General features: G+C 41.5%; 1 protein-coding gene across 4 annotated transcripts; it reads right to left on the bottom strand.

The window, feature by feature from the left end:
- Positions 1-5,814: 5,814 nt before the first annotated feature.
- Positions 5,815-15,831, bottom strand: LOC112277365 (uncharacterized). 4 transcript variants are annotated; one of them, XM_024509559.3, is made up of 20 exons: positions 15,704-15,831; positions 15,417-15,467; positions 13,742-14,205; positions 12,140-13,379; positions 11,829-12,011; positions 11,424-11,492; positions 10,837-11,270; positions 10,403-10,547; positions 10,169-10,228; positions 9,881-9,933; positions 9,315-9,502; positions 8,927-9,149; positions 8,450-8,507; positions 8,292-8,348; positions 7,654-7,914; positions 7,209-7,273; positions 6,986-7,042; positions 6,690-6,783; positions 6,325-6,465; positions 5,815-6,153 (listed from the first exon to the last, which is right to left on the bottom strand). In XM_024509559.3, the coding sequence occupies exons 3-20, from the start codon at positions 14,080-14,082 to the stop codon at positions 6,049-6,051; spliced, it is 3,774 nt and encodes a 1,257-aa protein (XP_024365327.1). In that variant the 5' UTR covers positions 14,083-14,205; positions 15,417-15,467; positions 15,704-15,831; the 3' UTR covers positions 5,815-6,048. The 4 variants fall into 4 exon arrangements, with proteins under 4 accessions (XP_024365327.1, XP_024365326.1, XP_024365330.1 ...); XM_024509558.3 differs by having other exon boundaries at positions 15,417-15,813; XM_024509562.3 differs by lacking the exon at positions 15,417-15,467 and having other exon boundaries at positions 15,704-15,805.
- Positions 15,832-16,129: the final 298 nt, after the last annotated feature.

The raw sequence follows: 16,129 nt of genomic DNA, 5'->3' as shown, positions 1-16,129 counted from the left end.
AGGTTTGGCAAATCATTTGTCAAAGCTATATACAGTAATAAAGATTCAATTAAAGGAAGCTCAAGAACGACAAAAGAACAACACAAATGCCTATCAAAATGAACAACCATAATTCAATATAGGTGATAAGACATGGTTACTTTGTCGTAACATCAAGACTACTCATCTTTGTGATAAATTGGACTACCACCAGCTTGGACCTTTTTTTATTTGTAGACAAATCAATCGAGTTGCTTATCAATTATATCTATCGAAGTCAATGCAGATCTATCCTATCTTCCACATATTTCTTCTTGAACCATACAAGATTGAATATATTAAGAAGAAGACAAGATCCACCTCTTCTTATAGATGTCGATAATAATAAAGAGTTTGAAGTAGAAGAAGTTCTAAACTCAAGACAACACCAAAATAAATTAGAATATCTTATCTATTAGTACAGATATGATATTAAAGAACACACATGGGAGCTAGTAAAGAATCTTGTAAGTATAGCAAAAGTGGTAGAAACTTTTCATCGATGACATCCATCAAAATCAAGATAAAGAATAGTAAGTTTTTACTACAAAGGAAACAAAGATCAAAAAAGATTGCATTCTACTTTCTATTTTTGTTTGTAATTTTTGTATATTTGTGACATTAAGAAAATAGAGAATCAATAACCAATGGATACAACACAAGACCCTTTGCTTGCTGACTTGCCAAATGAAACATTACAATAGTCACAACCTTCAAGATGATGCAATTGAGATAAAGATTCTCAAAAATGACATGTTCATCTTTGAATAAATGGCAATATACAATGTATTTGGTATTACGACTTTGGAAAGGACTCCTAATGTTTGGTGATTTTACTAGAGATAGGAACAACTCTTGATGGTGTTCCAAATATTTTATTTGAAAGAACTTATAAAAACCTCAATAACAATCAAATAACTCGATGGTCTTCTCATTCTCGTATAGGATACTATTAATAGTTGAGAAGTCCTATCAACCATCTTCAAAGTGAACAAAGATAAGAGTATGTGACAAATATAATTTGCTACATGTTAAATTTTTTCAACATATGATGACCGCTCTTAGTGAAACTTGCCCCTTTAAGGAGGGATAATGTTATGGACATATGCATGTAAACCAATAATTATCTATATGATTAGATAAAAGTAGGTAAAAATAAGTTAATTCCATAATATCTTCTATAGAAGCTTCATAAATATTACTTTGACTTTATAGATGTCTATAATTGACTTTTTAGATTAGAAACATGGTCAATAAGTTGGCCATGTGAGACACATGTTGGTAGATTAAAAAACAAGCTAATTATGTGGCCTACATATAGAAAACTTGCCTCGTAAGCTAAAGCATGTCTCCTACAAAGTCAACACATATTAGAAGTCCTATAGAATATTGCCATGTAGCTCTTAGTTAGATAGTATACATAGAGGCAAGAATGAAGCCTTCTTTACTCTTGTCAACTCTTTTCTTGCTTCTAGTCTAGATTTAAGAGTATCTACTTTTCTTATCTTTTAGCAATAGCCATTTTAGTTTCTTTTAATATACATACTATTTTATTGCTATTTTTTTACTTTTCTTTTAATAAAGACTTTTCAAATTTATGCATCTTCTTCTAATTCATGTCCTTGATAATGAATTATTTTTCTTAAAATCTTTTAATCCATGATATTTTAAACTTTCTTAGGATCCATTATAAGGCCATTAGTAGAAATAATATATTTCAAAAAATTGCCTTGAATTATCTAAATTTCACACTTTTCTATCTTTACATATAATCCAATGTCTCAAAGTTTTTATAATACACAATGAATATGAAGTTCATGATCTTGTGTGTTCTTAGAGTAGATTATTATATTGTTTAAATATCAAACAATAAAATCATCTAAAAATTCTTGAAAGATATCATTTATTATATTATAAAAATCACCTAGCTCATTTATAAGTCCAAAAGATATGAAATTATATTTAAAAGGTGCATATTTAATTCAAAATATAATCTTTTATTTATTTCTTTTTTTATATGTATTAAAATATATGCTCTTTGTAAATTTTTGTTTAATTTAATTGACCAAAAATTATAGATATCAAAATTAGAGTATATATATTTTTTTAGAATAATCTTATTAAGTCTTTAATAATCTACATATATTTATTTTTTTTTCTTCAAAAATAAGAAAGTAGCTTCTATTAGAGATTATAAATAGAATAAGAAAATTTTCACAAATTTTTTATTAATATATTTCTTTAATAAAGCTAATTCATTTTATAATAAATTATAGATTGCTCCAAATGGCACTCGAATTTTTTTTTTAAAGATCAATCAAACAGCCATAAAGATAATGCTTTAGAAGAATATCTTCTTTCTTCTACTCAAAAATGTCTTGATAATCTTTATACTAGCTTGAAATACTCTTGTAAGTCTTTTTATCATTAAAAATTTATAAGGCATAAATAACAAAAGATGACCTTTATTTTGCAACATGCATAAAACCTCGTGCATGTATAAATAAGGATTTTGTTGTACTAAACTTATGACTTTTCACTTGATTAGCTAAAATCTTGATTATGGTATGGAAAAAAGAAATAGACTAATCAAAGATGGATATAAGTTAAAAGCTAAAATAATTATTTCTAAATACAAGTTGGTCATAGGCACACATGTTGGAAACTTATATTGTAAATTAAATATGTGTCTTATAAATTAGATACATGTTGAATGACTTATAGAACATTATTATATAACTTTTTAATTAGAAAATATGTATAAAGACAAGAATGAGGCCTTCTTTATTCTTATCAATGTCTTTTTAGTGTCTATATCTTATGTTAAGAATCTCTAATAGTATGCACATTCCATGGCAACTTATTGGTCCAATTTTCAATATATAAATCACCTATTAACACATGAAAAGTAAAATCTGCAGCTTTGAAGCTTTTAAGAAGTTTCTCCGCAAGATATTAATAAATTAATCTATTTTTTTATTTTTCTACCTAATTAATTTAATCTAAATATTTGCTAATATAAATATTTATGTCTAAGATATGCATTAATGAAAACAAATGATTTATATTTATTTTATTTTAATGATAGTTAATTAAAGTATTATATATTGATTCATAATTATCTTGATTACTAATACTTAGAAAGATAAGTATATGAAATCACCCATGTGAAGAAATTATAAGATTTGTTAAAATATCCAAATCTAAATAAGAATAAAAAAATATACTAAAAATACTATATGGTTTCATGGCCAAATTCTTATTTGATGTACTATCACACTATTGAGACACATGCTTTAAATCAATGATCTACTCACAAAAATTTAGTAGACGTCTCTTAAAAGATCACAATCTCAATTGAACCTATTAACAACCAAATGGAAAAATTTACTAAAACTAAACTTTTAATTTGATTAAAAAGAAACTTTGTTCTAATTTATAGCAAAAATAGAAATTGTATTAATATTGCTCATATAAGAAGAAAAAAAATACATAGCATACTAAAGCAAGTACTTAATTTTTCTTCACAATATACTTTGCAGTTTTTTAACTAATAAAATAATCTTGTATAACTTTTGGAAGCAATATCAATGACACCAAGCAGAATTGAGTCACATCTATTTGATATGATCTACCTATGATGACCTTACAAGTATTTTTCTTGGAAAGAAGGAATTCCATCTTCTAAAAATTATTTTTAAACTAAAAAATCTAAATTACAAATAAAATATATTATCTTTGAAATTTATACCTTAATATAATCGAAATAAAAAAAATATATTTTTTAAAAACTTTTACTCATCACACTCATGATTATTGAGATATTATTTTTGTACCAATTTTAAGAATTTTAAAATTATATCTGCTGAATAAAGATATTTATTTCTTATTTTTCTAGAAAAAATATCTACAACAAACAAAGCATTATGAAGATAATTTTGTTATAAATTTTTTTATGTATAAAATATTATTTTATAGTTATTAATTTGTATAATTTAAAGGCTCCAGGCACATTCAATGTTGCCCCTATTAATAAGTATTTATTTTTTTCATCATAAGTAGGTAATTTTTTATTAAAAAAATATTATATATATTCCTCAAATATGTTAAAATATCAAAAATACTCTTATATTCTTGATAATAGCAAATATGCGCCTCATATTTGTGATAATAGGAAATATATCCCTTAGATTTGTGATAATAGCAAATGTATCCTTGTTGGTGATAAGGTATTACCAACATCCTTAGTTTAGTCATCATATGGGACTCAAATTGTGGATTGTGCAAATTATGTCACATTCCTTTCTGATTTTTTAAGAATTGAAAAAATCTCACCTCCTTTTCTTCTATCAATTAGTAAACCAATCTTACATTCTAAATTCTTGGTGGTGCCATTACTTCCTTCTCCTTTACAATGCTCTTTATCACAATTGTCACATAACTACTCTTGTCTATATTCCACTATTCCAAAGTGTCATTACTTTTCATGTCTTCACTCCAATCGCCAATACTTAATGAAATCAACTCCCTAACCTATTTCTATACACTCAACCAACCAGTAGGCTAGACTACATCCAAAGCTCCCACAAAATATCATTGGAGTTGATTCATGAGTGTAGCATAAGGAAGACTTGTCTCTAGTCACATGATGAAATTGTGTCATTCCTGAAATGCGATGTAATAGACGCATGATATTGTGAAGATGTAGGTCCATAGAACTAAATGCACCCAAACTAGCCTCTAGGTAAGAGATGTGGCAAAATCTATGTGGTCCATGGTCTAAGCTTCAAATGACAACTAAACAAGGAATGTTGATGATACCTTATCACCAACAAGGGTACATTTGCTAATACCATAGATTTGAAGGATATATTCCCTTTTATTACAAATCTGAGGGATATATTTCCTATTATCACAAATCTAAAGAATATATTTACTATTATCAAGAACACATGAATATTCTTGATATTTCAGCATATTTGAAAGATATATACAATGTTTTCCTTTCTTAATTCCAATTGCTCTTAACATTTGGAAATGTACAATATTGACCTTTCAAAGGTGGCACATCTTCGAACAACACCATGCAAACATCAAACCAATATATATTACTGCCACAATCCCCCCTAGTATGAGCATCCAGACTGCACTGTTTCCCAAAAGTTCACACAATTTCAATTTCAAGCATCTTATCAGTTTATCAGCAGCCACGAATATTACTTGGATAGAGTCATAATGAGCATAGTGTAGCTTGCTATGGCTAACCCAGATTGTTTCAGACTAAAATCTTGCCTAAAGTAAGTACATTATGCTGGAAAACTTGAGACGTTTGAAAACAATTTGGAAGAGACCGGTAACGAAAACATACGGCCGCTGAAAAATAAAAATCCACCTGGTACACCGAGAGCAGCTAGCGTATTTCAGTACATTCATCAGTTGTGCATATTCAGTACACGTTTTCTCTACGGCAATGAGGTAAAAGATAGCGACACCCGACTACCACGTCGAAACCCGGGAACAAGGGTGTAGAACCAAAAAAGAGACCAGACTATGTATTGGTCGAAGAGATCCTAGTGACTGAGTGGCACCCGTGTCAACTCCAAAGGTTCCATTTGCAGTAACACTGCTCTATTCAACCGAATTTCAGCTGGAACAGGGTCGACACCCTGAAATCCACCGAATGCCGTCCCAACCAACCAAATGAACAGCTCGACGGCGAACCCTGAAACGGCGAGTGCACTGTTACCATGCGACAAGCAGTGTATTCAACTTTCGCATTCCGTAATCAGCCAATGATGTCGGTATTCACCGCCAAGGCCGGCCAGCTCATTTCGAACCTGGTGCCGGAAGCATTCTATTACAAGATCTGTACAGTAAATGGTGCCATCGTAATAGCCAGGCGTGACGTCGATTGCGGACAACACACGCACTGAATTCGTAAATTCCTCGCTAAGATTCACTCCCACCGAAGACATTGTGGCGCAAATCTGACCTAAAAATAAATGCCCTCTTACCTTTCTAATCCACCACCTACGACTTCCTACTACCTGTGATTTCCAATGGGGGTATATCTTTCTCCAGCATGGACGACCCCGTGAAAACCATCATGTTTAGGTCCGAGTGAAACTGCTTCACCTGCACCAACACGCATTCCACATTTACTACATGGACATCGATGTCTGGAATCAACAAATCCACCCCACACCACTCGTCCTAAAGTACCAGCAACCAAAACCATCAACAGAGCATAAACTTCTCGTCACCAATCTCCTCGTGCTCTATCTCACTCAGCCATCAGCTCGATACCTGCTCTTCCGCCATGCGCCTAAAACCAAATCTGTTCAGCCAGATACCCTCCGCACCTTCAGCTGCAGGAAGTGCCAACCGCTCGACCCGCAGCACACCTAACAATCTCTCAATCGACAATAGCAGTGCCTTGCAGTGGCCCTGCATCATCATCATACCATTTACGAGTCAGCCAACGCGACGGCTGCGTCACGAGCGCCGTGCCTCACCCACATGGAAACCAGAAAAATCTTCACTCCCCACTTCACTGCACACATAATACCGTCACAGACCCGCTAAAGAAAGAGTCCAAGCAATCAGAAGGTCCTAAACTGATCAGCTGTCCAGCTCCACGAACACCATAATGTCCGACACTATCTGCCCACCTGGCCTTGGTGAGAAGGGTTGGTTGCCAACAAGGGAAGCTCTGCCAGTTGCCTCCCAAACACGCGGATGAGGGCGGTCGACACCACCTTATTGCTGGAGCATCAAACCCCACACACTAATCAGCTAACGTGCACGGATTTCCACAAACCCCGAGACACTGATACACAGTTGCACAAACCTGACCTAGACCACGACCATCATCCAACTAGCAACGTCAGAAACTGCATCGTCACGACGCTTTCCCTTTCCAGTCAACTACAAAAGACATTAGAAATGCAACACTGGCATTACTTACTCGAACTTCAGGACGACGCAATAAATACCTCCAAAGTCCTGATCTCGTATGCTTCGCCTAAACCACAAGTTCCAGAAACATGTGAGTGCACTGCGTGTACACAACTTGTACCCACTTGCACCATCGTGCATAGCAATAACAAGTTCCCGTCAACTACGGGCCCTGACGCTTCATCCTAAATCATATATACCGTCCACTCCATTTGACATGAAAAGAAACAAACCTGTATACCATGAGAGGAATCAAATCCCCTCCTGACACTCCATCCGCAATAGGATCAAAGCATTCCTGTCACATGAACACCAAGGATTCACTTTCTGCACCACATGCAACAAGAGTTTTCTCATCCAAATCTCTTCATCCACGTCGCTTTGATCCTGCACCGAGTCAACGCAGACTCCAAGCATATTATACTACCCGCTTCACCAAGAAAAACTGATTTCCCACACGATGTGTGAAGTCAACTACAAACAACCCTCATTCTAGCATCACCTCCTCTCAGCCTTGATCCACGTTACTCAAGTACAAACCCTAGTGGAGCAATCCGCAACGCCGACACGAATATCAAGCATTTCAACGCTCACAAATAATAGGAAGATCGAATCTCCGCAGGGATGGCTATCCCACACAGTGCGTACAGAAAAGCTTGGGTGCGACCGGTTACGCACCGAAAATATTTGCACTACTTCTGCCAGTGCTTTACCGTTCGATGGGTCTCCGCCCCTACCATGCAGCAGCTGCCATTCGAAACCTGAGCAGCTAGACTCCGTGGCATCCTCCGATCCCTCCAGACGAGCCTGGTTGGTTTTCAAAACTTTGCTGATGATGCTATCAGCCAACGGCTCAGGCCCGTTCGACACTAGTAAGCTTAGTATGCTGTGAATATGTTTGCAGTCTTGCCCACAGAACCACTCTCCCTCTGGCAGTTCCTGGAAAATCCCACGTGTAACCATTCGGGTATCAGTTCTCAGATTCACTGTTCCTGAATTCTCACGACCTCCATCATATTCCCGTGGCCGAATAGTTGCCACGCAGCTGAGTTCAACTTTATCCCTCCCCCATCAGACCCAAAATTACGTCACAGCGCAAGACTGCCCCACTACGAGGAACCATAATTGATTGCCCATGTAACCGATATCGCCCCTAATCACACTTTACAGTCGCAAAGCAACAGGTAGTCCCTGTGCCGCACGGAATCACCAATACCCCGACCTTCTACAAGCCCTTCAGGCACCACTACAGCTAGTTGCTCAGCTCCCTCAAAAAACACACACATACACACACATTGGCTGAGCAAGGCTATTACCTTCAGATCTTCAAGACCATGCTTCTTCAAGCACCCCACGTGATACTCCCGCTCGCACTGAATGACACTCAACCACACCGTTCCAATGAGCAAGAGAATAGATGATCACGAAATAAAAAAAAACTTACCCCTTTGACCTTCATGTCGCCAACACTCACCTGATCACAAAGCAAGGTTGTTTTTGGTCCAAAACCTGTCTTCGCAAAGTCCCCGGATCTGCCACCACACAACCAGCATCAAAATCAGATCATCAAACACATGGATATGACCTCTTTAACATTCTAAGTCGACGTAGATGATATCAGTAACAGTTCTGGAAATAATAATAAAAAAATACATAAGACCGACAACAAAAAACACACGCTCGCATGACGAAGGAAAAATTGCGACTGAAGGATGATGAAACCCTTCATATCGCCAAGGTGTGCAACCAATCATGCAACGATCGCACAGATTTAAAAAAATGCCAGCCTTAAACATCGCGTCCTTTGCACAACTGAGAAAAAAAAAAAAAAAAAACAAACAAACAAACAAACAAACAAACAAACAAACAAAAAAACGCGCGTGCGTCCAGTTCTTACAAAACTAAATCGTGAAGTTGCAGCAAGTCATCATGCAAACTCCGCAACCCTTACTTGCAAAACACGCAACCACCCAGAACAACAGCCTCAGGAACTTGCAATAGCCGAGTGCACCGTCCGGTCACGCGATCCTTTGAAAGTAGAGTCTTTGCAGCTCCCTTTGAACGTCGATTCACCATGGACCGCCGCCTGTCTTTGGTTCCACCATATCGTTGCTCTTGACAGTCGGGACAGAAGAACTCACCGGACGAATAGGAATCCACTTTTCCCAAACAATCTGCCACATACCGTCACCTGCTCAGTTCACACGAAATCTTCTAGCAATCCATTCCAACATCAGCAAAATCAGAACAATTATGTTTCCCACTTCCATCGTCGAACACGTCCCTCAGAAAAACCAACCACCACTTCCACACATGATTCACGGCAGCGACAACCGTACCCTGATGGTATGCATTTGGACACCGCGTGCACAACTGAAGATCTCCACGGTCCCCGCACTCGACACACTGATCCAGATGCTCAATCTTCGCAGGAGTATTACCCTCCTGCTTCACAGTCTGTTCCACTACCAAAGACTGGGCAGCATCGTGAAGAGACCGACCATCAGCCAGATATATGCTAGTATACCTGTTCCAGCCATTCCCAACGACAAGCCAATTCTTAATGAACAACTACCAAAGGTTATCAACACTTGGCACCTCATCAGGGAGTGCAGGGGACACCAAAACATGATACATTGGGCAGGCATACATCATTATGTCACCAACTATAGGTATCCAATTAGTCCACCATCAAGAAATAATGAACTATGTTACAACGTCTCAACCGAACCGCCTCTAGCCATTCAAGATAACTGTCGATGCTCTTAAATCAAATGAGAACGAAAAATATCCTTCTTAAGCGTCGACCATCACTGCAAGCAGCCACGTTTTCACGATACTGGACTCCGAAAAGAAAGAATCAGGAGTAGTTCATATCCATAGAGATTGGCATTCAGATACTTACGGGTTTCTTCGAGACCCCCACCCGGCATGCTGCTCGAACAATGAGCAACTAATCTGCAATGCAACTCCCAATCTCGTCAAAAAAACACAAACCAAAAAAACAGTCAACCCACCCATAAGAGACTGAACTATAACCGGGATACAGAATTCTAAATACATTCGCCTCCATACCATACGTTCGCCTTCGTATGTAAGCCCACACACCACGCTATCCATTAATATGGACGACATTCCATTTCGGGCCTACAAATAAGCCGTGCAAAAGCCAACAAAGAGGGAGAAACCCTACCACTTGTTGACAACAACTGCACAATATTCCTGCTCCTCTCTTCAGTCCGGCTAAGAATTTCTGCACAACATGTCAACGTCAGCGACGCTAACGACTGCCTATGGAGCACTCCACACAGAAAGTCGCTCGCTGCTCAGCATCTCAACCGAAGGAAAAAGCTCCATTCAATACCCGATCCACGTAGTAATGCTGTCTAAACATTCCTACTTCTATCAGCTAGGACGAGTAACAAACCTGTCCCTTGACATAGTATCCAACTTCTATATCATCTTCTAGGCCTCCTGGAAGAAACAGAGCTTTGTGTAAATTTGCTCCACTCGATTCTCTGCTCGGAACTGGGGGACTAGCCGCTTCCTTTTCCCTCGTGGTGCGGTCGAGTCTGCAATAAAGTCATCCAATTCAAGACAAAAACCAAACTCGCCGAATTGCTTCCGCAGAACAAACAGCCCTGGTCATATATACGCAAGTAATGACAAATGCGGAACATGCAGCAACTCAGAACCGCCACCACCTTGCCAACTTCTACATCAAACACACCAGATGCCTGCTACCGAATATTTTCCAAGAGCTCTATAACTGGCATCTCAAAATCTACTCAAACCACATCCTGAAACACGCTGCATCGCCCGCTCCGACTCACAGAAACCACTCAGCTCTTGGAGACAAACCTCGGTATAGTAGCTCTCACATCGCCTCCCCTCGCCTTCACATCAGAAGTGGACTTTGCTTTCGTATCCAATGGCATCCTTGACCTCGTATCCAACATCACCCTTGGTTTCATATCCACCTGGGGCATCCTCGGTTTCAAGTCCACCGGCACCCTAGGTTTCGTGTCCAGTACCAGCCTCGGCTGAGGTAGCTTCTTTTCAGCTGGTTGGATCGCTATCAAGGGGTGATCTAGGCTAATGATCTGCACCTTCTCACCTCCAACTTCACCAATGGCAGACTTCAGCACATCCATTACGTTCATCTTCTGTTTGTTTGCATTCCATCCAATCTCCAGTATGTCCTTCAAACACTTGCCATTCTCAAGGAAGATAAAGTCGCTGGGGTGCCGTGCTGAACTGCCAGCATGTTTCTCGAATGCAGACACGTTCACCACCTTTAACCCAACAACACAACCGGAGTCAACTCTCTTGTGACAAAACGTACAGCTACACGTACCACATTGCCCTATACTCCCTAGTGCTCCGCGCAACATAAGCCCTTCCAATAAACCCCATTTGCCCACTCCAGGAAGACGGTCACATGTTACCTGCACGCCTTTGCAACTGCTACAGTCGCAAAGTACTCCCCCTTCTTGTATGATACCCGTCAGCATGATCTGCATACAGCCCCAAATCCAAGAATCAGCAAAGCAACGACACTAAGGATTCCCTTTAAAAAATAAAATAAATAAATAAAATAAAATAAAATGCAACCCCATCACTAAAACATATCACCATTTGAGATGATTTCATTGATAACCTCGAGATGCCCCTCAACTCCGCCATCTCAAGCCACAATAGGTTCGTTCCTCACAACGACGCAGTCAACCATTGGCGTACAGAACACAAAGCATCGCACAAATCGGATCCAACCATCAACTGCATATCTACGCATTCGCAACAAGCAAACAACTACAGCTATCGGCACCCCAGAGCTGCTGCAAACGACGTACATGCCCACCACGCCCCAGATATCGCACATGATGCCCATCCAGCAACCCTGACTGCAGCAGAAGTTTCGCCGACGCCGGAGCCTCTTTCAGCAAAACCTCCTTCACCATGAAGCCCCTCTCGCCACTCAGGGTTGGAGACTGTCTCATGCCCACATCTCCTTGCCCTTTCAATTTCAATCGCGGCTGCACACAACACACAATGCCACAACACCATGTCAGATCTCCAAACCATATCTCACAATTGCCTCCGCACCCAAACTCACTCCCACGCCCAACGCCCAACGCCACATCTTTAAAGATGCTACACCAACCTTCAACCCAGGTGACCGCGACTGTGCTGAAGTCCCAGCAGATGGCGTCGCAACATCCGAATCTTGCCTATCCATGCTCTCACCCCCTTTCTCGCTACCTGAATACTGGGAAAATTCCAGATCCTTGCTGGGAGCTACAGCCAACTCAACAGAGCCACCGAGTTCCCGGTTACGCAAACTGTCTCCTCTCGCGTCTCTCCCTTCTTGCAAGGGCAAGTTGTCCGACACTGGTTCACTGCTCGGATCCTCGCTGCCCACCGCACTCCCAACAAAGCCGTTGGTTCCTTCACTACGTTCCGGCAGCTGAACCACGGGCTCAAACAGCTCCGTGCACTTTTCCTCCACATAGATTCCATTCGTTAAGTCCGTGCCCCCATTTCCGTCCTGTTCGCACTCATCCAAACCATCGTCCGACAAAGGATTCGATGTCGCGTCATTGCGACCTCCTGCCACTTCGAATGCGAGGCTTTCCATTATAACCTCCACCATCTTCATTTCCAGAGCTTTCGATGCATCCACCTCACTGATCCCACTGTCGTTGTTCGCATCTTCATCCGCAGTCTCGCGCTGAACTGCACTATCGGCGACGACCGACTCTCCTACGCCTTGGTACGTTTGGGCAGTCTGTGGGCCTAATGGCATAGATGTCGTTCGAGCCTCCGATGCACACACTTCGTCCGGCAAAGCCGATGAGCTCAATGCAACATGACCACCATCCTTGGTCTCATCGGACCCCGCCCAGCTCGAACTCGACTGCAGCACACCACCATCTGCAGCGGTGTCAGACACGGACTCCCTTGCGTTTATTACAATATATGTCCCTTCTGCTGCGGCTACATTTGAAATCAACTGTTCCTCTGACCCCATGTCGATATGACCATTCTGCAAAATTGCCGGAAATTCCTCTTTCACAACGTCATTTTCCACCTGCATCGGCAAGTGAGAAACAAGGATTTCGTTCATTGCACCCGTGCCTTTCACCTCCAACCCCACAGAATTTGACGTCGCCAGGTCTCCGCCACTCTTGGTCGTATCCACGCTGGAGTCGGCTGAAGTCAAGATGAGGACCACATTCTGCAAAACAGGAGTCTCTTCAGCAGCTTCGCAAACCCTCAACGCACCGTCATCGTCGATAACACCCATTTCCGCCGCCGGAGTGGGAACGCTAGTGCAGGCAGCGATGGAACCAGAAATTGTCTTCGGTGAACTGGGCAATGCCTGGCCGTCCGACACTTTGCACCTTGAAAACCACCGGTTCAAATTCAGACACTCGCAAGATCTGGACTCGTACTTTACAGTACCAACAAACCATACACCTCTCAAATTAAAAGATACGTTGGCATCAACTTGACACCATCGCGGTTCTCTCGAACTCATCGGACGTCCACTTAGTCCTCAGAAAACCACACAGGGGCAAGTTCCAAGCTCGTCAACTCCCACGTCCACCGGTGATTCCTATTCAGTATGGCGTCACCAACCGACCAGTTCCCAAGGGGACACATCCACCCATGCCCTCTTCCACGACCCAGAACTATCAAGACATGACGCAACGCATGAGAAACTACAAACAAAGCTACTAACATGTGTACATGTGCGACTCACCTTCCTTCCGGTTCTCCCCAATCCGTGTCGATCAGCATTGCATCTACCAGAGTAGTGTCCAATGGCGCAGAGTCCACAACCACGTCAGGAGATCCTCTCACGGCAAGCTTCTTCGCCGGGCTCCGCAACTCCTTCGATCCTTCATCAAACGCCCTCTTTTTCGCATTCACTGTCGCACTCTCATCATCCAGGTGCAGGTCGCTGGGATCCATGATCCTGTCACCGGCGAGAGCACTGGCAGTTGCGGTCAATAGCCCATTCTCAACTGCGCAAGACTCCGACAGGCCAACGTCCTCCACTGCATCAGCCACCCGGTGGCTAATGTTTGCCGAAATCTCCATTGCAGCGGACTATCTACTTGGCATTAAAGAGGGAATCGGGATCTGCTCCTTCCCATGCGCTGACTCACCGACTCATAGCTCCAATGTACAGAACACCACCAATCTGCCAGATAATCGAACCGACTGCGAACACAAACATGACCACGGCCGTCAGCAAACTAATTTCTGAAACGCCAAGGAACCGTTGCGAACTGCATGCAGACGAATCGAGCGTCAACATGTTGAGGGCCAATTTTCAACACGCCGCATCCCACGAATTGAAATTCAGAAGAGGACTCTAAGCCTGGCCGGTGTGAGCGAGACTTCAATGTTGGTAGCGAACACTTAAATTATGTTGCAGGAGCGAGAAGCTTAGAAATTTAAACGGTGCACGCTAAACACGATACAAAGTTCCACATGCTTCTTATGCTAATCCACTGCTCCGAGCAGCGTCATCCAATAGCCCAAACTACAAACCTCGCTCAAACCATTCCTAGCCCATCATGACAAGCATCGTCGTTCTTGACACCCTAAATTCAATTTCATGCGATCATGGACCGTCAGCAGAACGCAAAATTTCGCAAAATCTTCACAATCGGCTCAACTACAAGCCGAGAATCGGAACACTGCGTCAAAGACACCCATCCGGAACAATAAGACCGGACATGACTGATGATAAGGGAGCAGTCTTGTAATCAACGAGGGAAGAAAAGCTGTCAGACTCGACGAAATTGGGGAAACTAGGCAGTGCCAACTCTAGATGGAACAAATTACTGCTGCAATTGCTTCGGGCACTGCCTACTGCGCCAGGTAAAGTAAACGAAGAGCCAAATTATGTCGTGAAGTACGAGAAAATCGCAAACCATGACTATCATTCCCGCTCAGAGCCACACCCTAGGGACAACCTAGGGTAGGCAGATGCCGAGATCCTTTCTTGAAAGTATTGCACTTTCCAAATGAATTATGCAAAGAAAAAAGATGTCAGAGCAGACGCGCAATCATCGTAGCGAGTCGAAAAGAAACCACCTCAGCATCTACATTGTCGAAACCACATCACTTCACGACTTTCTGCCTAGATTGCACTTTGAAAAACACTGCAGACCGGATGCTAGCGGCAAAGAACGCGCAGAGTATCTCGAACACAGTGGGTATGAAGCTTTTAGGTTTTAGGACGAGTGCGGACAACCTTGAAACAAAACCAAAATCTCACAAAAGTCGAGGCACCGAATTAGGCATCACACAATTCAGCCCCAAGTCCGCAGCATCAGCAGAAAGAGAAAGACGAGGCCAAATCGATGGAGAAAAATGCGATAAAGCAAAAACTTCTCCAAAACCAGAACCACGCCACGACGCACCTCGAGCCTTGTACTTCCTCCACCACGCCTCGCAAAGGACCACCGCAAGACCTAACCATAGCACCACCAAAATAAATAAAAAAAAATCCACCGGGGGCAAACAGATCACGCCCCAAACCCTCATCTCCTGCCAAGCGACCTCGCAAGGGTTTTACGATGCACAAAACTCCCGCGAGGCATCAAAGCTGAACTCGAAAATAAACACGAACGGCATTATCCACCTAGACTCCACCACGGACACATGCAACCGCTCCCCGACAGCTAAGGATGGCGAACAGGAGTAGTACACATGAGCTATGGAGTTGTTGTTCCGCAACAGGAACTTGTTGCAGACCGCCATGGGGCAAAGTAACTGAGACAACAACGATGATGGAGTCTCGGGCTTCCTCAAACGCCGATGATGAATGACAAACACACCCTCTGGCAGATGGAGGCCCACATCATAGTCAAGTGGATGCCATAACCTCATCTATCTTTGGATGGTATCTGTTCGTTCGTCTTCGACGATCTTTCCGTTACGGATGCAAATACCATTTACCGATGAACGTTGGTAGTGGGTTGATGGATGGGAGATTCCTTGACGGGGGGTCCTTTGAGCCGTGAATGACGGCGACGGGACTGCGGATGATCTTGCTTCCTGACCACGATCTTGCCCAGTCCTGTGACTTTATCCTTCTATTTGGACAGAATTCATCCATATGGTTGGATTCAGT

Source organism: Physcomitrium patens, chromosome 25, assembly GCF_059467195.1.
Source record: "Physcomitrium patens ecotype Gransden chromosome 25, ASM5946719v1, whole genome shotgun sequence".
Classification (NCBI taxonomy): domain Eukaryota; kingdom Viridiplantae; phylum Streptophyta; class Bryopsida; order Funariales; family Funariaceae; genus Physcomitrium; species Physcomitrium patens.
The sequence above is the reverse complement of the archived record's forward strand: the minus strand, read 5'-3'. Positions and strand labels throughout refer to the sequence as shown.

Coding starts and splice junctions, on each gene's coding strand:
- LOC112277365 (XM_024509559.3), bottom strand. CDS start 14,082: ATGGAGATTTCGGCAAACATTAGCCACCGGGTGGCTGATGCAGTGGAG. Junction 10,229..10,402: donor GATACTATGTCAAGGGACAG/GTTTGTTACTCG, acceptor CATGTTGTGCAG/AAATTCTTAGCCGGACTGAA. Junction 9,503..9,880: donor TGGGGGTCTCGAAGAAACCC/GTAAGTATCTGA, acceptor TGGCTGGAACAG/GTATACTAGCATATATCTGG.